This window comes from Podarcis erhardii (genome assembly GCF_964252035.2).
Source record: "Podarcis erhardii genome assembly, chromosome: 16".
NCBI lineage: Eukaryota > Metazoa > Chordata > Lepidosauria > Squamata > Lacertidae > Podarcis > Podarcis erhardii.
This window is the reverse complement of record NC_138514.1, coordinates 30,375,495-30,402,903: the sequence shown is the minus strand read 5'-3', so window position 1 is coordinate 30,402,903 and position 27,409 is coordinate 30,375,495. Positions and strand designations below refer to the sequence as shown.

The 27,409-nt window shown below is 45.1% G+C and overlaps 1 protein-coding gene across 10 annotated transcripts in view; it reads right to left on the bottom strand.

The window, feature by feature from the left end:
• Positions 1-27,409, bottom strand: part of AUTS2 (activator of transcription and developmental regulator AUTS2) — a 690,192-nt gene that overhangs the window by 56,405 nt on the left and 606,378 nt on the right. For all 10 annotated transcript variants that reach the window (XM_081843448.1, XM_081843455.1, XM_081843450.1 and 7 more), the window contains one exon: positions 10,856-10,904. In XM_081843448.1, the coding sequence (XP_081699574.1) occupies positions 10,856-10,904 (49 nt within the window). The remainder of the gene's footprint in view (positions 1-10,855; positions 10,905-27,409) is intronic.

Sequence of the window (27,409 nt, the reverse complement as noted above, 5' to 3'; positions counted from 1 at the left end):
TTTCAGGAACCAGGGAAAGCGGGGGGCAGCAGAGCAGAATTTTCAGTGGTCAGAACTTCTAGCACAAAAATATTCATCTTCTCCCAGACCTTGGCTAATTAAAAAACCTACAACCTTTTAAACTGGGGGGGGGGGGACGGTGTTTTCATTTGTTATTGTGTTATGTATTTTTGTGTTTTTATATTATAACCTGCCCTGTGGTCCTCGGACGAAGGGCGGTATAGAAATTTAATAAATAAAAAACCAAACTATCATCAATACAAAATTTTCATGATTTTCCAAGATAAGGAAGTTGCAACCTTTTCTCTCAGACACATAGAAATGAGCCCTAAACTTCCACTAGATTTCCCAAAAGTGGCTTTAACATAGGGTTCAAATCTGGGACAGGGATGGTAGGTGCCACATGGTGCCTGGAAACTGGGTTCAGGGTGCCAAAACAGAATGTCCAGTTGTATTTGTGCCCCATGGATCTGCCAGCTCACGCAGCAGCCAAAGGGGCATGTCCTGATGTATATTTTGCTCTAGGAGGCTTAGTTTGGTCAGAATCGAGTATAGTGGTACCTCGGGTTAAGTACTTAATTTGTTCTGGAGGTCCGTATTTAACCTGAAACTGTTCTTAACCTGAACCACCACTTTAGCTAATGGGGCCTCCCGCTGCTGCTACACCACCGGAGCACGATTTCTGTTCTCATCCTGAAGCAAAGTTCTTAACCTGAAGCACTATTTCTGGGTTAGCGGAGTCTGTAACCTGAAGCGTATGTAACCTGAAGCGTATGTAACCCGAGGTACCACTGCACACACTTCCAGAGTTAGCGCTAAATGCTTTGTTTCTAGTAAATGAACCACCATAGCTGCTGGAGGACTGTGAAAAATTGTGTCCTGGGCTTTTAAGACTCATCTACCCATATACTATCTGAAACCCAAGGTCCATTGGTTGTCAGATGTGATTTTTTTAAAGCTCTCCTACCCCACTATATTGCCTTCTCCAACTTTTCCCAACTTGGTGCTCTTCAGATGTTGTTTGACTCCCATTGTCCCAGACCACTGTCAATGGTGCCTGGGGCTGATGAAAGCTGTAGACACCAGTTTTGAGAAGGCTACCCTAACCTGATTGACAGTGAATGTATGAATACAGAAAGCTGCTTTATACAGAGTCAAACCATTGGTCCTTCTAGCTTAGTAATTTCTGCACTGGCAGACGCTCTCCAGGATTTTAGGCTTTGGCGTCCCCCAGCCATAGCTGAGGATGCTGGGGATTGAATCTGGGATCACCTGCATCCTAGGTAGATGTTCTACCACTGGGCCATGGCCCTTCCCCCATGACTCTCCAAGTCCTGGGACAGAGGTCTTTCATATCACCTGCTCCCTTTAACTGGCAACGTCGCTGGTGCTACTTCCATGCAAAGTCATTTGCCCTGCCACCGAAGGGCCAGTCATCTGTGTGACACAATTAAAACCTCTCTGACCTTCATTCATTCACAACCCTCAAGGCACAGAAGCAAATCAAAGGAAAAGCTTCTCAAGTTACATTGAGGAAATAATCACACTCCACCTGAGCATTGCTAACCACCGGTTATCCTTGCAAGTCCTAACTAGCAAATTGTTTGGCTAAGGTTTTCTGGCTTTCCAGTTGACCTCTTTTTCCGACAGTGCCGTTGCCAAGGCATTTTGGACTTCAGCTACCATTCCAAGAGAATTTGGCATTTGTGAAGCTGAGCCACAGAGCTCTCGAGTTTCTCTGGCTTCCAGGCCGCACAGTTCTCAAAAGTGCAACAATCCAGGATGGTCTCTTTGATGGCAAAAAGAAGATGTCAACAAGCAAGGGGGGGGGTGGAGTTTGCAACAAAAACCTGTTTGAATCCATCTGGCAATTCCTGAGTGTGTTTGGCCAAGTGGCTGGCTTCCAAAGTTGAGGAATTCAGCATGGGAAGAGGACACAGTTTAAAACACAAAGAGAAGAATGAGAGAGCTCACAATGGATGCCCAGTCATGAAACTAGATGAAATACAACCTTTGTGAAATGGATAGAGAGGACAGCAATTTGCTAGGTTGAGAGATCCACTGCAGTCTTTTCAGGAGAAGGTTGTGAATAAGGATTGTGGGTGCAGGGAGAGGTTCAACTAAGTTTGTAGTTAAAGGAAGTTTACCCTATTCACACATTCCAGGGTTGGAATACAGCCACCCTTCAAAATCCATACTTCTCCAAACAAGTTGTTGTGGTTGTTGTGGTTGTTGTTTAGCCATTTAGTTATGTCCAGCTCTTTGTGACCCCCATGGACCAGAGCACAACAGGCACTCCTGTCTTCCACTGCCTCCCACAGTTCGGTCAAACTAATGTTAGTAGCTTCAAGTAACGTGTACAAAATTGCAAATACTAAAGTATGCATATATGAACATTCTATGTATCTATTTATAAAAAAATATTAATAGACCGTTGAAAACACATATCAATTAACCACTGTGGCATTTTAAATCTGAAACAGAAGGTGACTGTTGAATCTCTGTTGGCAGAGCATTTCACAATATTGGGTTAATGCCACTAAAGGCTCGTTTTTTATATATATCAAATGAACCTTACTAGCTTGGAAAGTGATCAACAATCCTCCTGCAGATGATCTTGGTGATCCCTGGCATATCCTGACCCAAAATTGTTCAGGGTTTTGGAAATCAATACAACAAGCTACTGAAGTATGAAAGGAATGTCAGAAACCAGGGCCGAAGTACTAGCATTATAACTGGGAAATCTAACACACTGAACTCCATGTGCGAATGCAGTAACATGGAAGCCAAGGCTTCCATCCCATAATGCCTGCCCTTTGCCATTAAGGCCACTCTGTTCCATCAGACTCTCCTCCTATTTGCCAGTACTCTGAAACCAGCGTTAGAAATTCAGATACTGTATATATCAGCTATTCACAACATGGCACCTTAAACCTGGGTTATGGTGGCTGCAATGGAATGTCTAGGCCCCCCTTTCTAACAATGACATTTATTGTTATTCGTTTCTATTATTACTTTATATTTTACAGAAAAAAATCTCAAAGCTGTTTACAACACATTAAAACATGTAATAAAACAATCCAGAATCAAACAAATTCAAAGGAATTCAAAGGAAAATATTTCACATCCTTGACATTTGGCTTTCCCATATTTATCTACTGAATTTATAAAGTTGACCAAAAGCAGAAGAACTCTTAGAAGCCTGTATGGTATAATGGACGGAGTGTCAGAATAGGACCTGGGAGACCAGAATTCAAATCCCCCCTCAGTCATGAAGTTCACTGGGTGACCCTGGAGTCAGTCACAGCCTCTTAACCTCCCTGACAGGGTCATTGTAGGGGTCAACTGAGGCAGGGGTGTACCATACACTTCTTGGAGAAAAGTTGGAATAGAAAAGCAATAAATAAGCTCTTCTGCTTGCCTGCTTAAGAAAGCTGGAGGAGTCAGCAAAATGAAGTTGTCAGTCGTCAACCTGGCATCCAGAGATCTCTACGCGGTCCCAACTGGATTCATGCAAAATGCACCTGGCGCCTGGCTAATTTCTAACACTGTTTGAAACCATAGCCAAAAGAGCTAGACTGTTCCCACAAGTTTGGCCTCAGCCCAAATAAGAGCCCTGCTGGATCAAATCAAAAGTCCATCTAGCCCAGCATAGCGGTGAGACAGAGGTTTCTAGCAGGCCCACAGTAGAACATGATGGCAACAATCCTCTTCTCCTATAGTCACCCCCTCCAGCAAGAAGTATTCAAACACATCCAAACCCTACAAGATCCCCCCCTTCAGCACAATGCTCTCTGTCTTTCAGCTGGGATATGCATCTTGCTAACAGATGGCTGATGTACCAGGGCAGAAGGATTCATAAAGTTTACATGAACCTCCTGTAAACATAAGCTAAACATTTAGAAAGCCCTAGCGCAACCAAAACACGCTCTCAATCAAAGGGAAACTGCACCCCAGCACACAGACCGAAAACTTCACCTAGTTGAGAGCAGAGCTGTCAGTTTAAGAGACTGCTCTCCAGTTATTTATTTAAAATGCATGAGCTTTGCACTTTAACTGTCTGAAACATCGAAGAGTGTTTATTTCAGCTTCGGAGACACCGCACTTGAACTCAATTACGCCAAAGAAAGTGACACCACATGATTTGGATCAAAACCTTGAAGGATGCCCCAAGTGTCAAATTTCCATGCAAAGTCTAGAGGAACAGACTAGAGGAACAAGCTACATTTTACATATTGAATTGCAGGCCCCTGATGACAGACTTCCCAGTTGGCACCATAGCCGCTAAATGTACTGAGGATAATGTTATCTACGTATTACTATTACAATATACTATATATAATATTATTACAAGGTGACCCTTAATCCAGAAGAATCACAGCTTCAGCAAATCATATTAACAACAATTTAACTAGGCAAGCTGTATAAAAGGCTGCAGCCAATGTACAGAGATTATACACTGTAGGTGGGGATAAAAGAAAGAACTTCCCTTAAAAACAAAATCAATGAACACACTGATCTCAGGCACTTGGTAGAAGACCTCTCTAGCATCTCACATGCATCTGGTTGGCCACAGTGAAGAAAAGGTTGGGTTTGTTTTTAACTTAGGAAGGGGGGACACCTTGGTAAGCAAAGCCCCACACCTGATGAAATTCTAAAGACATTCTGAAGAGTGCTGCAGTTTAGGCTGAACAAGGATAAGAAAACTTGCAGGTATTGGAAGGTATGTTTCAGCACAGAACAGAGACCCTTCTGCAGTGTTGGAGAGTGAGTAGAGCTGGGCAACATCTGGTTTTCAACATCACAATGTACCACCAGCTAAACATCACAATACATCAAAGTATCACAATGTCTGAAATAAGGATGGAACTATATAGAGGCAAACACAGTGAGCAACCACCAGGAATGGCTAACTCATGGCTCCCCAGATGTTGAGCTCCAACTCTGATCAGCCCTAGTCACCTTGGCCACTGGCCAGGGATGATGGGAGGTGATTTATGTTGACAATTTATATACCACTTAATTATGATGGTATTTAAGCGGCATACAAGAAACTTGGTATGATGCAAACAAAAACCAGCTAAAATTGTAAGATCAGACTTCAGTTAAAATGTCTGCTGGGATAATGATTTTGAAAAGGCATTCAGTAGGTGCTAGCAGTTTATCTGGAAGGAGTTTCATAAAACTGGACATACAATACTGAATGCAGCACAGCTCCTGGTGGAAATGAGCCATGGGGGACCACTAACAGTGACTCCCTCAAAGACCAAGCAGGGATATAAGCTTGTTCCTAAGGTATCCTGCAGCTAAGTTGCTAAGGGCCCTATAAATTAATATGAGAACCTTGAAGCTGGCTGGAAAGCATAGGGATAGCCAATTTAAGCTTTTGAGCACTGGACATATGTGATAGATTAGGTATGTTTCAGTCCAACATCACCTGAAGGTTAGCCACCACTCCTGGTGTAGGCAGTTCTGAGTTAGACGGACCATTGCATTTCTTATGTTACTATGATCTAAAGCAGAAAGAGACGCATACTTAAGCCATCAGTCAAGAAAAGAAGAAGAACAAAGACTTGTACTCTCATTAAACACCCATAGCAAATGTGATCTCTCCTGTGGCTGTTTTACTTACCTCTGGACATAAAAGCTAACTCAAAGAGGCCTTGAATTTCAAACACAAACTGCAAGCTTCTCCATGCAATAGGGGATAGGAGAAGAGAGAGAAAGAGAGCTGAAAACTGCAAGACAAATATCTACCCCATTCCAAGCCCCCTACACCTACCTGGAAGCAATTACCCATGGAAGGCAAGAAGAAGCACATCTCTCCCTGGGTTTGCTTCCTGACAGCTGGAATTCTAATCCTTTACAACAAAACTGCTCCCTTATGCTTTGAAAAAAAGGGGGGGGAGCCGCTCTCTCTTCTCTTAATCTCGCTTGGTAGTAAAAATGGAGTCAGCCTGATTTTGAAGCACCTGGATTTTCATGGATTCTTTCCTGGTCATTCATGTACCCAACAGGAATTAGCTAATGGCACAAAGATGGAAATTCTGGCGGCCAAGAAGAAAAGTCGCCATTTCGATGGAAATCAGCAGCAAAATCGTAATCTGCCATTGGCAAAGAAAGAAAGAAAGAAAGAAAGAAAGAAAGAAAGAAAGAAAGAAAGAAGCTTATTTGTGTACAGCTTCCCAAGCAAAAGGCAAAGAAAGACCTCGTGTTGACTTTAGGCTAACACAAAGGAATCCTTAATCCTTTCATGGGAACTAAATCACCCCAGCACAAACCCCCAAAAGACCCAGGAGAAGCAAGTCTCCCCTGTCAATGTAAGGTTCATTCACAAACAAAGAGATGGCATGAATCAAACTAAGTAAGTAAACAAAATAAGAACCTGAGGTGGGGTGGGGGAGAGAATAAGGAGAAAGGGGCAAGAAAGGAGAAAGGGGGAAATGTGCCCCCTCTCTATCCATCACTGCCTGTTCTTCATATGAAGGAGAGCAGCGCCTTCTTCCTGGTCACTGTCTCTTCCTCCGAAATGTGGCTTCCATTTCTGTTTGACTCCTTTCTCAAGATCAGGCATCCTTGCATTCCACACACTCAAAAGAAGGCATTAGCAAAATAGAGATGCACTCACCATGTTTACTGGGGGGCATAGAGTGGGGAGATTTGACCTGTTTGAACAAATACAGCCTTCCCACCCACCCCACTTGCCATCCCTGATTTTGACCTCTTCTCAATGTAAGAAGAAGCTCATTTGTGTATGCCAAGACAAATAAATCTATTTAGCTTTCCCCCCCCCCTCTATCTCCCCCATCCCTCTAAAAAGGGGTAGGGAGGGGAAAATCCCTTAGTTCAGAACTTCAAAGGGATGCTAATACATGAAACAGGACCAGTGCTCCATTATGCAATTAAAAATAGATATAATTCAATATACATCAAAGTCATTTCAGAAGGAGCAGCGTAATTGCCAAGAGGATCACAGACCTAATGAGTGGGCTTGAGCATTAAGCCTTGCATCTATTCCTAAGGCTAGAGAGAGACACTGGCCGGGGGGGGGGGGGAGTGCACACAGAATAATCCATCACAAAACACAAGCTACACATTAAAAATAAGCCAGTAAGCAGTATGAATCACGTACGAGAACAAAAAAAAAAAATAAAATAAATCCATCACAACTTAGTCACTCTTTAAAAATATGCCGGTAAGAAATATGGATCACATATAATAGCACCAGAAGACCAGTATTTAAATAGTAGAAAGTGATAGTGTTAAAATAAAAAGCTTTCCCCCTTGCATACTCCTAACAACTAACTGATCTGTTTGCTAACCCACATTTCTTTTAGACGGGAAGCAAGACCCATCCATTCCATTGGAGTTTTACAGAGGTATGCATAGGGTTGTGATTGGAGACTTGAGAGGGATAATGACTTAAATCAAGAAATAATTAGGTTTCCGTGTCAATAAAGCATTCATCTTGCCACGCCCACATCCCGAAAGGTAAACTCAAAGGAACTTACGAAAACAAGATTAGGAACAACTGTAAGGCTCTCAAAAATATGTATAAGAAAGAAGATCCAACTCAACTTGACTCCACTAAAACATAAGGAGAAAATTAAGACCCAAAGGCCTGTGTAAATAAAAGTGTTGTTGCCTGGTGTCTAAAAACAGGTAGTGATGGCGCCAGGTGTGTCTTGCCGGGGAGAGCATTCCAAAAACAGGGAGCCCCCCATGGAGAAGGTGTCACACACACACACCTCCCTTGGAGAGGGAATATTTAGAAAGATCTCAGCCAAGCATTCATCCATGGTTCTCAAGCTATTCTGGAAACCAAAAGCCCTTTTCGTTTCTGTTCTGACCAAGCTTCCCCAACCAAGTCATCGTGACCATCAGCAGTGCCAACCTAATCTTGTAGGTTCCACGCACCTAGCACAATCCTGCATTCCTACACCATTCGTGGAGGCAGAGGACATTTCAAGTCCAAATTGGAGATGCCAGAGCTTGAACCATCTATGCACGGGGGGTATCGTTCATATTTGTTATTATGGTATGTATTGGGGGGGGGGTTATATCGTAAACCGCCCTCCGTGATCTTTGGATGAAGGGCAATATAGAAATTTAATAAATAATACTAATAGTGCCAGGCTGATGTTCTACCACTGAGCTCTGCCTCTTTCCCCAATCAGAGCATATGCAAGAACATTAGGGCTAGTAAGCAAGCTAAATTTTGCAGACCCCTCTCCTATCTCCAAGTACCTATGACTGAATACAGGGTTTGGCCTTTTGACTTGGGGGGGGGGGCATGTGAAAGTGGGAGGAAGAGAAAGGAACAGTAGTGTTGAAAAGGCTGGCATATGATCCATGAGATAAGAGCGACTGCAATTAAGACCATGTGCTCTGTTGCACAGAAATATTTACAAATCACCTCAGAAGCAAGTGATTCGTGTGTTGAAAAAGCCCAAATAGCTCATGGTCACAAATTACAGAATGTGTTTTATTTATATATATATATATGTGTGTGTATACACACACACACACACACATATCTGCAGTAAGACTCTACACCAGTCTGCACATGAACACCAGGATGTTTTTAACTGCAATCCCCATCACCCCCAAATATGAAGATAAGAAATATCTGTGGTTTTTCAACACTCACACACACACCAGTAACCCAAAGTACATTCTTGTACCTTTTTGCAAAGAAACAACATTTTGTTTAAAATTTATGGACAAAGTCCTTCAGCACAAGAGCAATGAAAGCCTAGGGTTTTCTTCAAGCAGATCTTGCAACTGTGCAAATTCCCCATCAGACACCCCACTAATAATAATAATAATAATAATAATAATAATAATAATAATAATGTTGAATGAGCACAACACATGCATTGCTCCTTGTTTACATCCTGTATCAGTGGCAGTTTCTCTGTAGGAGTGACTAGTTTTTATCTACCATACAATGATCATTCATTTATGCTTCTGCCCTAGTTCAGTAACTAACAGGTTCAAAACCAAGAGAAGTTTCGGGGTATCTGAGAGGATGATATGATGAAGCATGACCTGCCCAAAGTTGAAGGTGAAGAAGAGGAACTTCTGGCCAAAAAGAAGAAGGTGTTTCCACATGGCTTCGACAGTTTTAAGTATATAAACTAAGCTTATTCTGCCCTTAAATAAATTGTGCATTTGCTGTTCCTGGCATTGCCTGTATAGGCATCTCAAGGTATGAATCCACTTTCTACTGAGACAGGTCACTGGTTCACCTCGAGTAGATTATGGGCATCTTGTCTGCTTCGACTGCCCACAGCTCTCCTGTGTTTTGTTTCATGTGGAAGGGCCCTTCCCATCACCTGACCCTTTTAAACTGGAGCTACCAGGGATCAAGCAAAAAAAGGGATCATCCCACCATTAAGATGCAGCCCCACCTCTACAAAGGCTGCCAGGCCTTTTCAGGATACAATACTCTGCGAAAGAATGCCCTCTCTATGCTACTTCGTTGGCTCAACAAAATCCAAGAGAGGTGAGAAAACCAGAGGTTAAAAGGAGTCTCACCACATGAATTAACCAATTTACCAGCCTCCAGACTATCATAATCAAAAATCAGAACACTGAATGCTAAATTCTGACCCCACAAAGCACCACTGCAATGCTTGCTACGATCTCCATTATAAACACAAACATTTGGAAGGAATTAATGGGACAATGCATTTGCTAAACCTGTGTTTCTGCCTGCCTCTTATTGATTGATCCCACCAGACAAAGCTGCAGGTAACAACTGTTGCCACGCACATTCCAGGTATCATGTAACAGTAACTGCCTGCCCTACAAACTGGCTATTCATAATTCTGTATCCATCACACAAGCTGATCAAGAGGCAAAGCATATTTAAAAATTCCCCAAATCGACACGTTATTGAAATGAGCTCAAAACTGAAGCCTTTTTAATGCTGTTTCTGAACATATTATGAATTCATGCCTGGCCATCCAGATATAATTTATGAAAGATTTCATACACACCGGACATTAAAAGCACTATGATACCCACTTTAACAGTCACAGATGGGAACTGTTGTTTCTTAAGGGTGCTGAGTTTTTAGGAGACCTCCTATTTCTCTTACAGAACTACAATTCCCAGAGTGGTTTAACAATCTGTCTTCCCAGGGAACTCTGGGAATTGCAGCTCTATGAGGGGGATAAAGGTAAAGGGACCCCTGACCATTAGGTCCAGTCGTGGCCGACTCTGGGGTTGCAGCGCTCATCTCGTTTTATTGGCTGAGGGAGCCGGCGTACAGCTTCCGGGTCACGTGGCCAGCATGACTAAGCTGCTTCTGGCGAACCAGAGCAGCGCACAGAAACGCCGTTTACCTTCCCGCCGGAGCGGTACCTATTTATCTACTTGCACTTTTGGTGTGCTTTTGAACTGCTAGGTTGGCAGGAGCAGGGACCGAGCAATGGGAGCTCACCCCGTCGCAGGGATTCGAACCGCCGACCTTCTGATCAGCAAGTCCTAGGCTCTGTGGTTTAACCCACAGAGCCACCCGCGTCCTATGAGGGGGATAGGGGCCTCCTAATAATGCTACAGCTCCCATGATGCCTTTTTTGTGGAGGGCAGTCATGACTGTTATAGTGGCACCATCATGTTTAAAATATATGTGTGGTGCTGGTGTGTTGTGTAGATCTCTAACATTTTTTTAAAAAATACTTTTTCAGCAGAATAGCTCAAAAATATCAAACAGGTGGGAGAGTCTCAGGAAATACTGGAGATTCTGAGCACAAAACCTTTGGTTTAATTTGTGACTGCACATACAAAGATGTGATGCAGCAAGCAGGCAGGCCTGGAATCAGATCTAGGAAGATTATACTCTTACCTTTGTTTGCAACAGTGTTGAACAACTTTTCAGAACTGGAGTCAGAGACCTAAAAAACAATGGAAAAGAAATACACATTAGATCGTTAAGTCAAGTATATACCAAAATGAAGGTAGTGTAGGGGGGAGATATTTATTGTTTTACACTTCAAGGGCACAAAAAAGAGATTTTAAGTCACAGACAGAAACATAGCTGTCAACGTTTCCCTTTTTTGAATGGAAATTCCCTTATTCCGAATAGGATTCCTCGCAAGAAAAGGGAAAAAGTAACAGCTATGGACAGAAATAAATTTTGGTAGAGGAGAGTGAAATATGGATCTCAAACCCTAAATGCCCAGAAGATGGTGCTATTTGGCCATGTCTTAATTCCTACAGTAGATCTGGCAGTGTTTTCTGGAGTTTAGGGAGAGAACGCTGAATATTTCTGCGGGTCTGTTTTTAATTGTTGCATATTCAAATCAGCAGCAACATGCACGCACACACAAACATATATATATATTGTGTGTGTGTGTTTTCTCAATACAATACGAACTTTAAGCAATTACAAACCACATTGCAATCCGTGAGAGATATGGCAATAATCATTTGTATCCCGTTCCATCCAAGCAGACCTGAGAAGGCATACAGGAAGCTATCCATCTGAAGGCACACCCTCTGAAGTAGGTTAGACAGAGGCATGTTTAGCCTGCTCACAACTGAGCACAGATTTAAATTTCCACGCCGATGATAATCACAAACAACCACAACGGGTTCTCCATACAAACTCCTTGACTTCCTTTAAGGCATATTAGGCCAAGGATAGGAAAGCGGTGGCTTTCCCATCTCTGCCTTAGTACCTGTTCATTAACCAAACTTGGAACATTTCAGAACGTCTGCACATCGCTGTGGGATGTTTTATCAGACCAAGCCGCAGATAGTTGCCACCGTATCAATGATGCATTAATCTTGGTCAAAATAAGCAGGATGAAAAACCCCTTTTCACAGTTGAATTGATAACTACTATTATAACAATAAAAATACTATTGCGTGTGTTTCTTAGTCATGATGCCAAATTTGAAATAAAATACGAATGGTTTTAATCAGCCATTCCGGAGCTTTGTTTACAAGAGAGCTCATTTGCTGTTCGACATTATACAAGCAGACTGGAAGCCACCTGAACACTAATCTCACCTCTTAAATCTCTCTAAAGACTTCCTGAAAAGCAAACCCACCCCCCAATAATAAAAAGAGAAAAGCAGTCTCCATTGAGCAAATCTATGCAAATTGATATGCAAACGCACACGTTTTAGGATATTTTGCCAAACGAAAGGCATCCAGCTGATTTGTTAGCACAGTCTTCCTCAACCTGGTGCTCAGTAAATGTTTTGACTATAATTCCCAGCAGCTTCAGCCACAACCAGCATTGCTGACCATTAGCCATGTTGCTTGGGACTGGCAAGAGTTGGAATCCAGACAGCACATTGACTAGCCCTGTCATAGTGCAATCCTATGCATGTTTTCTGAAAGTGAGTCCCGCTCTCTTCAGTAGAATAAGCGTACACACCAAAAGGCAGGCTCCCACGGTTGTAGCCACAGGAATATTGTCTCTCTTTCTAACCCGTCTTGTAATTCACAATTGCCTTCTCATTTGAACCCTCTTGTTTCACTCATGGAACACGTTTACTAATGCAAAATATGTCAGGTAGTAGTATATTGTGGGGTTCAGATTTAACAGCTTCTGCGGCCGCCAGATTACATTCCAAAGCTTAAGGATTCACGAGCATAGCTGCAGTCAAGATCCACCATCTATATGCTCATAGGAAATTGCTTTCATGAGTGGGAAAAGATACCATTCCGGCCATTAAGATTTCCTGCTAGCAATTAGTGTGAGAGAAAGAGAAAGCTTTGTGCATGTGAAAAACAAATTAAGAACTCGACAAAAGCCAGCTATTTGTGCTCCATGCGTCTGCAAACAATGGATAAATGGTAAGTTAAATTGAATGTTCATATGTAGCGTATGAAGAAATTAAAGCCACACTCATACATTTGTGAACATCAGGGATACTAGCTATTTGTTTCTACAGCTGACCCTACACATGTTAACTTATAGGTAAGTTCTAACAGGGATTACACTGAAATAAATTTACACAGAATAGCATCCTTTATCATTGAAAAGCCAACCGAAAAGACCAACAATGTTTTTATTTACTAGTAATTCTTCATTTGCTGTGTTGTTTTGTTAAGGCTTTAGTCTCAGTATTCTGAAGTGATTTCAGCAGATTAAAACTCCTTGTGTTTAGGACACAGCAATACAAAATACATTCCAACCCCCATTACAAATGTTGGGTGTATTACCTGCAGACGGATTTATCCTGCTGAACAGCCAAGCAAATCAACCAGAGAGAAGTTTGCCTTCAAGAGGAGAGGAGTCACCCAGTTCCACCCAATTTGAGAGGTTCCTCATTGCTTTCCTAACCTTGCCATTCAACCGGATCTGCGACACAAGATCCACACTGGCTTCATCCGCTGCCATGCGTTCAAATCCAGCTCTCCCCCACAGATCCAAAACAATGCTTTGAGTGCATCTTGTGTGCTCATCCTCCCCTATTTAATTTGCAACTTTCAATAGTTTAAAGGAAGGTTACAGACTGAAATTATCGTAAATGCTATGTTACAGTATTTTGATACTTTGAATGCACAAGATAACTTGCCTTTAACACATCCACCCTACTTCGGGGAGGGGGGGGGGAGAGCTCCCTCATGTTTGGGATGACAAAAAATAATTAAGAAAAACACCATTTATCTATGGAAGACTCCTGCAGTCTCTGGCAGAAACCCTTTCTCAATACCGCTGCTGAGGTTGCTCGGGATGTTTGCAAATCACAACACAACACAAAACAGATATTCCGTCCAACATTGCGCTCAGAGTCATATCGACTTTTAGTAGCATGCTCCCCAACACCATTTAAGAAATAAATTATTGAGGGGAAAGAACACCTGAGAGGAAAGAGGACACATGCTTTGAACTTTTGTTTGGACTATTTAGGGGGTGGGGGACAGGAGGCATTTGGGAACTCCTTTACAAATCCGATTTCCTCCTTTAGTCAAATTGCAGAGTGCAAACCTCTGTCCGTTTATTCTGAATGATTTCCTATTTTCTTCAGCAAAGAGAAGCTGGAGAAGCCAAGATAAGGTGTCAAATGGGTCCCACTCTCAAATGAGCTCAAGTTTTTTATATACAAAAATAAATAAATAAATAGGGAGAGGCACGGGGGATGATGGGCAGGAAATCAATTTATTAGCAGCAGGAGGAGGAAATTTACTCTCTCCGGGAGAGGAACAGGCAATGGGATCTGCAAAGTTCCATTTATCAAAGGCCATTTTTTTCCAGATGGGAAATTATAATTCTGACCGGGTAGGATTTCATGACCAATAAACGGGGCCTCTTTTGCAAGGTGGCAGGAGGGGGACGGGACCCTTTCATTTCATTTCTTCTCAAGGCCTTCTTTCAAAAGGCGATGGAAAATGCATGCCCTGCTTGTTTGCCATTGGGGAGCCAAGTGTGTTCGGATGCGCTAACGCCAAGTTCAAGGCACATTTTGACAAGCAAGTCTCTCAACAGATAGAGATAAGGAACGTAAGACTCTGCCTCATCCTAAGTCAGAGCATTGGCTCCATCTGGCTCAGTGCTGCTTACACAGACTGGCAGCAGCTCTCCAGGATTTCAGACAGGGAGTCTCTCTCCCAATCCTACCTGGGGATTGAAACGGGACCTCCTTCATGTGGGGCAGATGCTCTACCCCCAAGCTATGGCCCTTGCTCCCCCAGCAGTGCCTTCAATCCAATCCTGCTTTTGACAAAAGCCTCATCAGCTCTTCTGGCTACAGACATTGTGCGGACAAAGATGAGTTTGGGGAGGGAGCCACCATCTCCCTCCCTCCCTCATTTTCTCCTTGCCTTTAAGGTTAAACCTTTTAGCTCCCAAGCACCCCCCTCCTTCATTCCCCTTGGACTCCAAACGTTAAAAGTCAGCAAACCTCCAGGCTAAGGAAAATCAGTTCCTCCTCTCTTCCATCAAGGAATTTATTGCCATACAGGGGGATGTATTACTCAAAAAATATTTCCTGTCCAGACAGAAAAGGGGTTGGCGCTTTGCTTTCTTGGCATGAGCCAAGGCCAGGCACTTGCAAAAACATCAGCTCTGACATGAAAGGCTTTTTGAAAGCAGGATCCAGCCACCGCAAGCCACCTCCCGCCTAAAGGGCGGGGGGGGGGGGGGAGAAAGAGAGAATCCTCCAAGCCATAATTAGCGGCCGAGAGACTGCTTTGCATCAAGGAAAGCCTGCCCTCGCAGAACAGAGACTCTGCACGCTGCAACCTATTAGCTGAGTGCGCAGAGATCCTCTTCCCCTGCTCTCGGCCCATGAGCACAAAACCGGGAGGGGGGAGCAACACCCAGCTGCTTTTCCATTCATCCTCCCAACCCAGGGATCTATTTTTTCACAATCCTAACCATCATCCCAGAGAGCAAGAAAGCAGCCACTCCGTTCCTCAGACACCCCATTCTTCCGACACCACACAGATGGAGGCAAAGCAGAGACAATGGAAGTTCTGGTTGTTTTTAGAGACCCGAAAGAAGGCATACGACATATTTTGTGGACATATATCTGGTCCAAGGGACCCACAGCAGGTCAGGAGATATATGTTTTTATATATTTCACTCCAAGACCGCTGCAAGGACGCCAACATATTGAGGGTGATGGTACTTTACCATTCCATAATCCAATCTCTGGAGAGAGAGAAAATGACCCATCCACACAGCCCAAGTGAATGTCAAAAAAGAAGGCCATTGTGGTGTATGGAAGAGAACTCTACATTTTGACCTTGGTTCAAATCACTGCTCAGTCACAAAGCTTACTGGGAGACCTTGGGTCAGCCGGTACCTCTCTTTCAACCTAACCTACCTCACAGGGGTATCGTGAGGACTGGAAAGGGAGCAACAGTAAGTGTGTGTTTTGTGTGTCCCCCTGGATTTCTTGGAGGTAAAGCAAGATAAAAGGAGTAAGTAGTAGTAGCAGCAGCAGCAACAACAACAACAACGACAACCCCTTTTTCGCTGTGCCAGATGATAGCCGCTGTGTTTATCTATATTGGAAGACCCAGACAGCAGGGGGATTGACCAGGCATGGTCTGAAAAACAGACAATAAGGCAACTTGGCTGAAATCAAAGCAGGTCTGAGGAATGGCAAGACAGAAAAGCCATGAACTAAATTTTGAAAAGAGGTGCCCACACCAGGCAGGAAAGCCTGCAGTGAGATCACCCCATAACAAAGTAGTGTGCTTGACAGGCTATGTGGAGATGCAAGAGAAATACTATTTTGGGTGGGAGTGCAACAGCGCTTTATTTATTTATTGCTATGTACCTTCCATAGGCAAGCACCAGCGAAAAGGAAAGAAGGGGGACCACTTTGGAGTTAATTCCTTATGCACAACACCAGCCTAGCCTCAGTCAGGATGTAACAGCAGCAATATGGTATCATAATGAGGATATGCATGCCTTATACACTGAGGGTGGGGACAGTTCACCCAAAGGAAAAAGCCACCAAGCCCATCAGGTAGAGAGAGAGAGAGAGAGAGAGAGAGAGAGAGAGAAAGAGAGATTTGCAGATGTCAAACTCATTCTGTCTCCGAAACCTTTCCAATCCAGGTTCCACGCTCAAGTACAACAGGACAGAGCAAGAAATTAAGTGTCCCCTTTCAATTATTTAAAAAGCCAGTAAGCCAGGACATGGAAACTGTTTGCTCATCTATTCAACAAGAGCCCTCCAGATACTGGAACACTGTTCCCAAACAGACTTCCAAGATCAAACTGGTTGTTGTTGTTTTCCCAACGAAAGAGGACACCCTCTTCTGCACTGATGGATTGGATTGGCTTTGTTTTCTTTTAGATGAGGAAGGGACAGAGGTGATATGGCTTGTGGCTGTGGGACAAACCTGCCCAGGCCTCCCCACCACCACGAATATTTTTCTTGAGGGTGGTGGGCAAAAAGGCACATCCCCCATCCTTTCAACTTGCGCCATTCCAGCTTGGACTGCTGGAATTCTGATTCCAAGAAGAAAACAAGGGAGAGAAGCACAGCAACCACAGCCTCTGCAAGACCATGGTTTGTGGCAGGTCTGGGGGGCAACTTTCAATGCACGAAGCCGCTGCCCCCATACACATACACACACACACACACACACACACACACACACATATTGTACTAAACCAAGTAAGCCTCCCTCTCACCAGACACAAACGGTGCGTGAAAGAAAGCAAAGGTACAATCCACACAGATACACAGAAACGCACCACACCTAGCGGGTCGTTCAAATTCTGCCCCGAGCGCAATTGCATGAGGCCATTTACCTGATCGCGCAAAGGGTTAACCCCAATTGACAGCCCCCAAGTTCATGGTGTTTTGTTTTGTTTTTTAGAGGGGCGTGGTGGAGATTGGTTCTCCGACAAACTCGAATCCGTCTGCTCTGAAGAAACGCTTATTCCCAAAAGAAAAACCAAACTATTCCATCCAAGAGCGAGCCTTTCCTTGTTGTAGGTCTTCCAGAGAGCACGGCCATTCCGGGAGGAAGAGTTGTTGCGACGGAGTGGGTTTGCGGGGTGGGGTGGGGTGGGGGGCGTAATCGCCGTTCTTTCGGTGGTTAGGGAGGAAGAAGAAGCCGCCGAAGGGCTAAAGCGGCTAAGGAAGAGGAGGGGCTGGGGTGGAAATCAGGGGCCGTGCTGGGAGATTCCAGCCGGCAGGAGAAAGAGAAGCATGTGCGCCCAGGGCGCAAAGAACCCCTTTTGGCACCGCGCGCTTTGGAGAGGCTCCGGGCGCCCAAAGACGGCGGCGTCGACTGTTCCCGTGTGGTTGCCTCTCCTCCTCCAGAAGGGAAGAGAAAAGGGTGCCGGGGAGCTCGCAGATCCACCGCCTCTTGTTCGCGCACACAAAGCGCCTCTCCAAGCTGCCCCCCTCCCCGCTTCAAGTGAATTCCATGGGCACCGAGGCGCGCCGGCAGCGGAGCGATCCCATAATCCAGAAAGTCCAAAAGCGTGGCCCAAAGCGAAGGCGCCCCCCTCCCCGGACGGCCTGGGGCTCCGGAGCAGAAGCCGCCGAGGAAAAAGCAGCGCCTGTCCGCCGGCTGCCGCGCGCCCGCTCCCTCCGACGGGTCCGCAATCTGGCACGGCTGCTTTCCCACAGCCAGCCAGCAGCGCCGCCTCGCCCGCCCGCCCCGCCCCGGCGCAGGCTCCGCCTCCCGCTTCCCCGCCTCCGCCGCTTGGCTGCGCCGCGCGCCTCCCCAGTCCGGCTGCAGCCCGGAGTTTCGTTGGAAACAGCTCCCGGCGGGATAACTGTAAGGCAGCTGGCGGCCGCGTGGCAGAAAATCTCCCCGGGACGAATCCCTGAAAATAATTTAGCAGAAGGGCCCCCCAAGCCGGAGAAGTGGGTTGAGGTATTGAAGTAACACATCCAAAGTGTCTTTGAGTCAAAAAGCACCTAAGGCCACGTAGATCATAGAATTGGAAGGGACCCTGAGGGTCATCTAGTCCAGCCCACTGCAAAGCAGGAAGATGCAGCTGTCACAAACGGGGGTCAAACCAGCATCCATGGCATTATCAGCACCATGCTCTGCCCAACTGAGCACTCCAGGCTGTCAGATCCACACTTTACATTTAAAGCACTACAATACCATGTGAACACTCTGGGTTTCTCCGCCACCCAACACACCAATGAATCCTGGGAACTAGAGTTTTCTATGGGTGCCATAGGAGCCAATTCCTAGGGGCTGAGGTCCCTTTGCCCCCCCCCCCATAAAATAGTTGAGGGGCTGCCCTCCCCCAAGTTGATGGGCATTGTCATTCAAATAGTGTGGGTATGCCCCAACATGTGATCAGTTATGCGGCGCATGGTTTACCTCTCCCCACTCCATATTTTATTCAAGTTGACGCTAACACTATTTTAGGATGCTTCACCAGAAGTACATATAGTGTCCAGATCAAATGAAGTAATAGGATCACTCTATTCTGCCTTGGGCGGACCACACTTGGAATACTGTGTCCAATTCTGGGCACCACAATTTAAGAAGGATATTGACAAGCTGGAACATGTACAGAGGAGAGCGACCAAGATGATCAAGGGCCTGGAAACCAAGCCTTGAAGGAGCTGGGCATGTTTAGCCTGGAAAAGAGGGGACTGAGAGGAGATACGATAGCCATCTTCAAATATCTTAAGGGCTGTCACATGGAAGAGGGAGCATGCTTGTTTTCTCCTGCTCTAGAGGGTAGGACTTGAACCAATGGCTTCAAGTTACAAGAAAGGAGATTCTGACTAAACATACGGAAAAACTTTTTGACAGTAAAAACTGACAGTGGAAGAGACTCCCACGAGAGGTGTTGGACTCTCCTCCCTGGGAGATTTTTAAGCAGAGGTTGGATGCCCATCTGTCATGGATGCTTTGGCTGAGATTCCTGCATTGCAGGGGGTTGGACTAGATGGCCCTCTAAGATTCTATGATTCAATGACACCCCTGATGGGTGCTGAGAGCCCTTAAAGGTAAAGGGACCCCTGCCCGTTAGGTCCAGTCGTGGACAACTCTGGGGTTGCGGTGCTCATCTCGCTTTACTGGCCAAGGAAGCCAGCATACAGCTTCTGGGTCATGTGGCCAGCAGGACTAAGCTGCTTCTGGCATACCAGAGCAGTGCACAGAAGTGCTGTTTACGTTCCCGCTGGAGTGGTACCTATTTATCTACTTGCACTTTGTTCTGTTGAACTGCTAGTTTGGCAGGAGCAGGGACCGAGCAACGGGGCCATCGTGGGGATTCGAACCGCCAACCTTCTGATCTGCAAGCCCTAGGCTCTGTGGTTTAACCCACAGCACCACCCGCATCCCTTAGGAGAGAGAGCCCTTAGGAGGCCCCTATTCCCTTCACAGAGCTGCAATTCCCTGAGTTCCCTGGGAAGAGGGTTTTGTCATTAAACCACTCTGACAACTGTCACTCTGTGAGGCGAATGGAATCTCCTAAGAACTCTCAGTACCCTTAGCAAGTTCCCAAGATTCTTTGAGGGAAGCCATGACATGACTCTTTAGTGGTATGATACTGCTTTAAATGTATAGTGCAGTTATTTATTTAACAAAACTTTTATACTGCTTGAGCGTAGTAAAACCTGGTTTACAATAAAAAATAACCAATAAAAATAGTTTAAAGCAATTAAATATATTTAAAGTTAAATTAAATTGCCAGTAAAATAACCAATAAAAATAGTTTAAAGCAATTAAACATATTTAAAGTTAAATTAAATTGCCGGTAAAAATGAATAAATAAATGCAGCCACATCTACATCTGCGGATAGGCTTGCCTAAGCAAGTATGCTTCAAGCAGGCACTGAAAAGAGTGCAGGGGAAGTGTTTGCCTGGTGTCAATAGGCAGGGAGTTCCAAAGTGTAAGGTAAAGGTAAAGGGGCCCCTGACCATTAGGTCCAATTGTGGCTGACTCTGGGGTTGTGCTGCTCATCTCACTTTACTGGCCGAGGGAGCCGGCGTACAGCTTCCAGGTCATGTGGCCAGCATGGCTAAGCCGCTTTCTGGCGAACCAGAGCAGCACACGGAAATGCCGTTTACCTTCCCGCCGGAGTGGTACCTATTTATCTACTTGCACTTTGAAGTGCTTTCGAACTGCTAGGTTGGCAGGAGCAGGGACCGAGCAACGGGAGCTCACCCCGTTGCAGGGATTCGAACTGCCGACCTTCCAATCAATCCCTCCAAAGTGTAGGTGCTGCCCAAAAGAAATTGATTTCTTACAACTGAAATAGTCAAGTGGGCACATACAGGGTAAGGCAAACCTGTGAGTAAACTTTAATAAATTCTAAATTACTTTATTAAATTTAAGAGTCGTGGGCTCGCCTTGCTGGAGATATGCCCCAGAATTCGGACAGCCACACTCTACCACCGCTGCTGGAGGCAATATGCCTCTGAGTACCAATTGCCGGCAACTTCAGGTGGGGAGGGTGCTGTTGCACCCATGTTTTGCTTGTGGTTTTCCCATTGACTTCTGGCTGGCCTCTGTGAAAACAGGGTGCTGCATTGGCAAGGCTTATCTGGCACTCTTATAGGTTGGGGATGTTTTTGCTCTCAGTTTCCTCCTGCCTTGAGCCCCCAACCTCCAACCACCAATGTGTCACAAGACTTGTTCCAATTCTACATTTAAAACTGTTTTAGTTTGGCTGGGGCGTGCGCCCTGCAAAGAATCAGATTGTTTTGACTCCTTAAGAAAACCGAACCCTGAACCCCCTAACAGGGTCTACATTATGTGGCCGTGCAAACTTTAATTGTTCCCATCTTTCTCATGAAAGCATTGTTTTAGGAAATGTATCAGAGTGCAGATGGTAGACCTACTTTGTGTTTCACCACCGAACAAGAGCTTAATGTTTGCATTACATGGGAAATGGAACTGCTTTGCAGTGGATAATAGATCCTCTTTGTGCTTCACATCTACACCGCATATTTGAAAAAGGGTTAAGAAACATGGCTTCCCCCAAACAATCATGGGAAATATTATGTGCTGGGAATTTAAAATTGGTGTGGGATGATGAACTACAGTTCCCAGGGGGAGAGATCCTGTGTTTCCTGACAACGACAGGAAAAGGTATTTTAAGGTGTGGTGTGACCTAAGGCTGTACAACTGCTTTGCCTGATTCCCAAGGTGAGGTGGGCATATTTGGAAAGAAGTAGAGGCCCTTTGAGGTGAGGCTAGATGAGGTGAAGTAATCTGAAGATCTTCAAAAAAAATAAAATAAAAAACATCCAATTTCCACATGGATTAAAAATATCCCCAATCACAGCTTGCCACATAAATGTTGAGAACTGAATTTAAACCAATGACCCAACAGTGAAACCCCCTGCGATGCAGAATATGCAGCTGTCCTACACAGGAATTGAACTTGCAACTTTGCCATTATCAGCACCTCGCTCTAACCAATTGAGCTATGTATTGAAGGCCCTCCTGCTTATTCTGCTAAATGGGATCCTGGGATCTGGCTCCAGAAGCCTTCCTGCAGGTCACCACTGCCTAAACCATTACTACTAGTCCTGTGCACAGTCTCCTCCCTGACAGGACCCAAGAAACACCCAACCCATCCAGGATGTAGCCTGGATCTGGTGCCAAATCAGTTTTAGGGATAGGGCTTATGTTTCATTAGTTCTAAACCCAAGTTCAACAATTGGCCAGGAGGGGAAGGGGGACAGGCAATGTTGCAAACTCAAGCCCAATGCAGAAGGGTTCAATCCTGCTTCACACACTTGCAAAGGAGCAGTCCTCTGGATTGAGTCCTCTGCTTAGCAGATTAGTGAGCAGAGGGCTCGATCCTGCTGGGTGCTGATCACCCAGCATACTGTCTGCATCATACACACCGACAAGACAGCTTTCCCATGCAACACTCATTGCCTCATAGCCCTGGATTGCTCCAGGCAGCCCAACCTAGAGGTGTCTCAACCCTAATGGGCCCGATTGACCCAACTGGAAGTAATTGTTACTACCTGAAAGAGTGTTATGTGGCAAAGCAGAGAGTTTATTCATGTCTGGGGACCCCCAAACTCCAGTTCTATCATAAACCAGTGCTCTGAATGTCTGGAAGGAAAACTTATAGTCCTCAAGACCAGTAACTCCCTTATGGAATACCCATAAATGATGGCCGTCTTTGGTCCAGGATTTGATGTTTTGAATCTGTGTGCGGAATACACATAGATCTGTATGTACTGGAGCTGGCTGTCTCCTTTTTGTGTGTGTGTGTCTCTCATTTTGACAAATACTCCTCTCTCTTTCTCTTTCTATCTCTCTCCCCCCCTCCCACCTCCCCTACCTCCGTCTTTCCTAGGGGGCTGTGACTGACAGATTAATATATGTCTAGCTACGTGTCTTCAAAATCAAAAGGAAGGTGCTGTCAGAATTGCTTGTCAGAAAACGAGATTAGGTGCACTCGTCATTTCAGAGATAAGGTTGCATTTAATGAGCACAAAAAGGCTGCTTGTGGGGGGAAGAAAAGGCAGTGGGTAGGGGGTGGGGTGGGAAGAAGAGTGAGTCCCCCCCCCCTGTCAGCTGAGTGCTTTTTTGTATGTGGTTTGATACTGCAGCACCCTGTCAAGGCCGTGATAATGGCTTTGGGGCCTCTTGCACCTCTTCAGCATCAAAATGGACGGTGGAGTGGTACCCTGGCTTTTAAACTCTTCTCGGGTGTCTCCTTAAGGGGAGAAGGAAAGGTGAGGCGTGAAAAAGGGAGGCAAAACAGATGTATATATTTTAAAGGAAGGAGCCTGAAAACATCAACAACCGCGTGGTTAAATGGATCGCTGCTCTTCCCCACATAGATATATATCACAGTGGGGTTTCTGTGAAATATGGAACTTGTCTAACAAGTGAAGGGTAACTAATGAGAAACAGAGCACGATCCCATTGAAACCAATTGTGTTTTGTTGTGGAAAATATTTATCAAGTGCTCATTTCCTTCAAGCCCCCATGCTGCGATTTGCTGGTTATCTAACAGAGCCGTAATCAGAGCTCCGTTTGATGTGGTGTTCTGCATCCCTTCCCTTGCCCAGCTCTGTTGCTGTTTTGCTGTTGGGATGTTACTGTTAAAACCCCGCCCCTGAATAGTTCCTCACCCTCCCACCTTCCACAAGGTGAGGGTTCATATTTAAAGAAGGAGCATGTTTCTCCTGTCTGTTCCTTTGTAGGTCTGTGGGCTTACTCTGCTCCAAGTTGCACACCTTCCTCTTTAGCTCAAGAGGATTTCTAAAATCCATTTAGGGATTTCTGGAGCATTTTTCAGCAGCTGACAGCTTTATATATAAATTTATATATTTCATAAAATGTATATTCCGCTTGAGATTGTTAGAATGGAAAGCCTCAAAATGGTATACAAAACCAGCTTTCAGTTCTTTCTGTTTATTTCCATGGCAAATACGCTTCTGCATATTGCTGAAATGCTGCAAAGTGGAATCTTATATGGCTCTGCACCCCCACCCCTAAATCTGACCCAGGGCCTGATCTGGTGGTGAGCAGAGGGTTCAGCCCTGCTGGGATCTGCTTCATCTGTGCATTCCCTCAGGGTTCCCAAGACTCACCACCTGATGAGTGGGATGTTAAATCCTGCTCAGTTTGGCTGTGTGTTCCTGTTCTCCTGCCAGGAACAGGTGCCCATAGTCAAAGTGTGGGGCTTTTTGAAAGCCCTTTTTCAACCAGCCCCAGGCTGCCCTTTGAAAAAGCTGTTGCGTGCCTCTTCTTGGTATGAAAACCAGGCATTATGAGGAACGGTTGAAGGAGTTAGGTATGATTAGCCTGGAAAAGAGGAGACTGAGAGGAGATAGGATAGCCACCTTCAAATATCTCAAGGGCTATCACATGGAAGATGGAACATGCCTTTTAAACCTGCTCCAGAGAGTAGGACCCAAACCAATGGCTTCAAGTTACAAGAAAGGAGATTCTGACTCAGGAAGAACTTTCTGACCATAAGAGCTGTTTGACAGTGGAACCTCAGGAGGTTGTGGACTCTCCTCCCTGGGAGGTTTTTAAGCAGAGGTTGGATGCCCATCTGTCATGGATGCTTTAGCTGAGATTCCTGCATTGCAGGGGGTTGGACTCGATGACCCCCAGGGTCCATTCCAACTCTACATTTTTATTATTCTATTTTCCTACTTGCTGCCGGAGGCCCTGCCTTCTAACAGCCCTGGATCACTCTGGTGCATGGGTAGGCAAACGAAGGCCCAGGGGTCGGATCCAGCCCAATCACATTCTCAATCCAGCCTGTGGACAGTCCAGGAATCAGTGTGTTTTTACATGAGTAGAATGTGTCCTTTTATTTAAAATGCATCTCTGGGTTATTTGTGGGGCCTGCCTGGTGTTTTTACATGAGTAGAATGTGTGCTTTTATTTAAAATACATCTCTGGGTTATTTGTGGGCATAGGAATTCATGTATTTCCCCCCCCCCTAAAATATAGTCCGGCCCCCCACAAGGTCTGAGGGACAGTGGACCAGCCCCCCTGCTGAAAAAGTTTGCTGACCCCTGCAAGTCTGGTGGACCCTGGTGACCCAGGGTTGTCTCATCCCAATCTGTCCAAAGCTCAGATCCCCAATTCACTTTGGGATCCAGTACTCAGCCAGATCAGGTGTACAACATGTGTGTGTGTGTGTGTGTGTGTGTGTGTGTGTGTGTGTATGGAGAGAGAGAGAGAGAGAGAGAGAGAGATGGGATTCTATGTGCATCAAAACGTGCTTGATTCAATCAACAGCCACAGAAAGATGGTTGTCAGGTTCTTGGGGGGGGGGGTTGCAATTTTTATTTATGTGTCTAATAATGCTTTCCTGCACCTGTCCCCCAGCAAGTCCTTCCTCTGATCCTGGAGGGGGGGCAGCACATAGTCTTCACAACTAGCAGCCCTTATTGTTGCCTTATGCTCTCCATGAATTTGTCTAATTCTCTTTTTAAAAGCCACTCAATCCAGTGGCCACAAGAGCTTCTTGCAATATCACAATTATTATCATTATTTTTATTCATCGCCCAGCACCCACACATATCTCAAGGCAATGCAAAGTTTGGAATGATTAGCTAAACCACATCTGAAAGCCATGCACAATGTGAAGAAGCCCTTTCTTTTGCCTGTACTGAATTTCCCACCATCCAGGACAAGATGGTTGGACGCTGTTCTCGAGGCTACTAGCATGAGTCTGTCCAAACTGTGGGAGGCAGTGGAGAACAGGGGTGCCTGGGGTGCTGTGGTCCATGGGGTCACGAAGAGTCGGACATGACTAAACAACAACAAAAGGAAAAGTGGGACAATCTGGGATCGAATCAGAAACCGGGACGGCTTCTGTAAATCCGTGACTGTCCCAGGAAAATAGGGACACTTGAAGGGTCCAATGTCCCGGGAGGGTGTTTTACACAACCATCTGCACTTTTGTCTCATCCGGCTGCAGTGGAAAGGCCTTGAGCCTGAAAGTATCAGCCACACTGAGCTATCTAAGGATTCCCTAGTGGGAAACCGGGAAGCAGGGCATGATTGCTCAACTCTTTTCATCTTTGTTTCCATTTGAAAACTCCCCCACCCCTCAACCCAAAGAACCCTCATAAAATTGCTGGCAGAGCAACTGCCTTGCTGTTTGGCTAAATGAGAATTCCAGCGTTTTATGCTAATTCACTTTAGTTTTCTTTGAACCTGCAGTTTATGGCCCTCTGCTTAAAACTGCAATCTGTTCTGGATAAAAGGGAGGGATTACAAAGTGTTTTTTAGTTTTGCAAAGGCTGCAGAAAAAAAATATAACCAATGTAATGTGGGGGGGGGGGAGTCTAGGGTTGCCATTAATACTATGAAACAAAGGGTACTGTTTTTGCCAAGTTGCAGAGAAGAAGCAGGAGACTTTTACCAAAGCGCCTATTGTTCTTGGTTATCGGTGCTTGCTGAAAACTGACTTCTAGTCCCAGGCTTTTGCTGGTTGTTAATGAGGTTAACCTGACTGGCCACATCCACACCATACATCTGAAGGACTATGATGCCCCTTTGAACAGCCCATGGCTTTCTTCACCCAAGGAATCCTGGGAACTGCAGTTTGTAAGGAGGGTGACAGTTGTTAGGAGAAGTTTATTGCCCTCACAGAGCTACAGTTCCCAGAGTTCCAGTGAATGACTGCTGAAACACTTCGGAACTGTAGCTTTGTGAGGGGAGTACAGTGGTACCTCAGGTTAAGTACTTAATTGGTTCCGGAGATCCGTACTTAACCTGAAACTGTTCTTAACCTGAAGCACCACTTTAGCTAATGCGGCCTCCTGCTGCCACCACGCCACCGGAGCACAATTTCTGTTCTCATCCTGAAGCAAAGTTCCTAACCTGAAGCACTATTTCTGGGTTAGCGGAGTCTGTAACCTGAAGCGTATGTAACCCGAGGTACCACTGTAACCCCTTTAGGAGACCCCACCACCACCACATTCCCCTCCAGAGCTACACTTCCAAGAGTTGTTCAGCCATCAATCCCTCATCACAGGTAGCTCAGGAGAGGAATAGGGGTCTCCTCTCGGCACCCATAGCAAACTACAGTTCCCAAAAGTCTCTCTTTATTTTCGGGGGGTGGAAGCCGTGACTGTTTTCAGTGGTACCAAAGTGCTTTAAATCTATGGTGTGAATGTGGCCTCAGCTGCAGTTGAATTTATTGGGGTTCGTGGTTTTTATTAAAGATTTTTGTGGGTTACAAAAGCATTGTCTCTATTTTCAAGTCACAGAGTCTTTTCTCACATTGAATGCAACTGATCTGAATTTATTGTTCCTATTGAATTTTTTGTAGTGTTTCATTGTGAACCCCCTCAGGATAATTGCAGGAAATACAGTAAAATGTATTTTTTTTAAAAAAATAATAATAATAGAACTTGAAGATTTGCTTTATGCTCTTTTTCTTTTATCCTCTGCTCTTTTCCCGTAACATGCTGAGCAGAAGCATCAACTGACAGGGATGAGTACAGTGGTACCTCGGGTTAAGAACTTAATTTGTTCTGGAGGTCC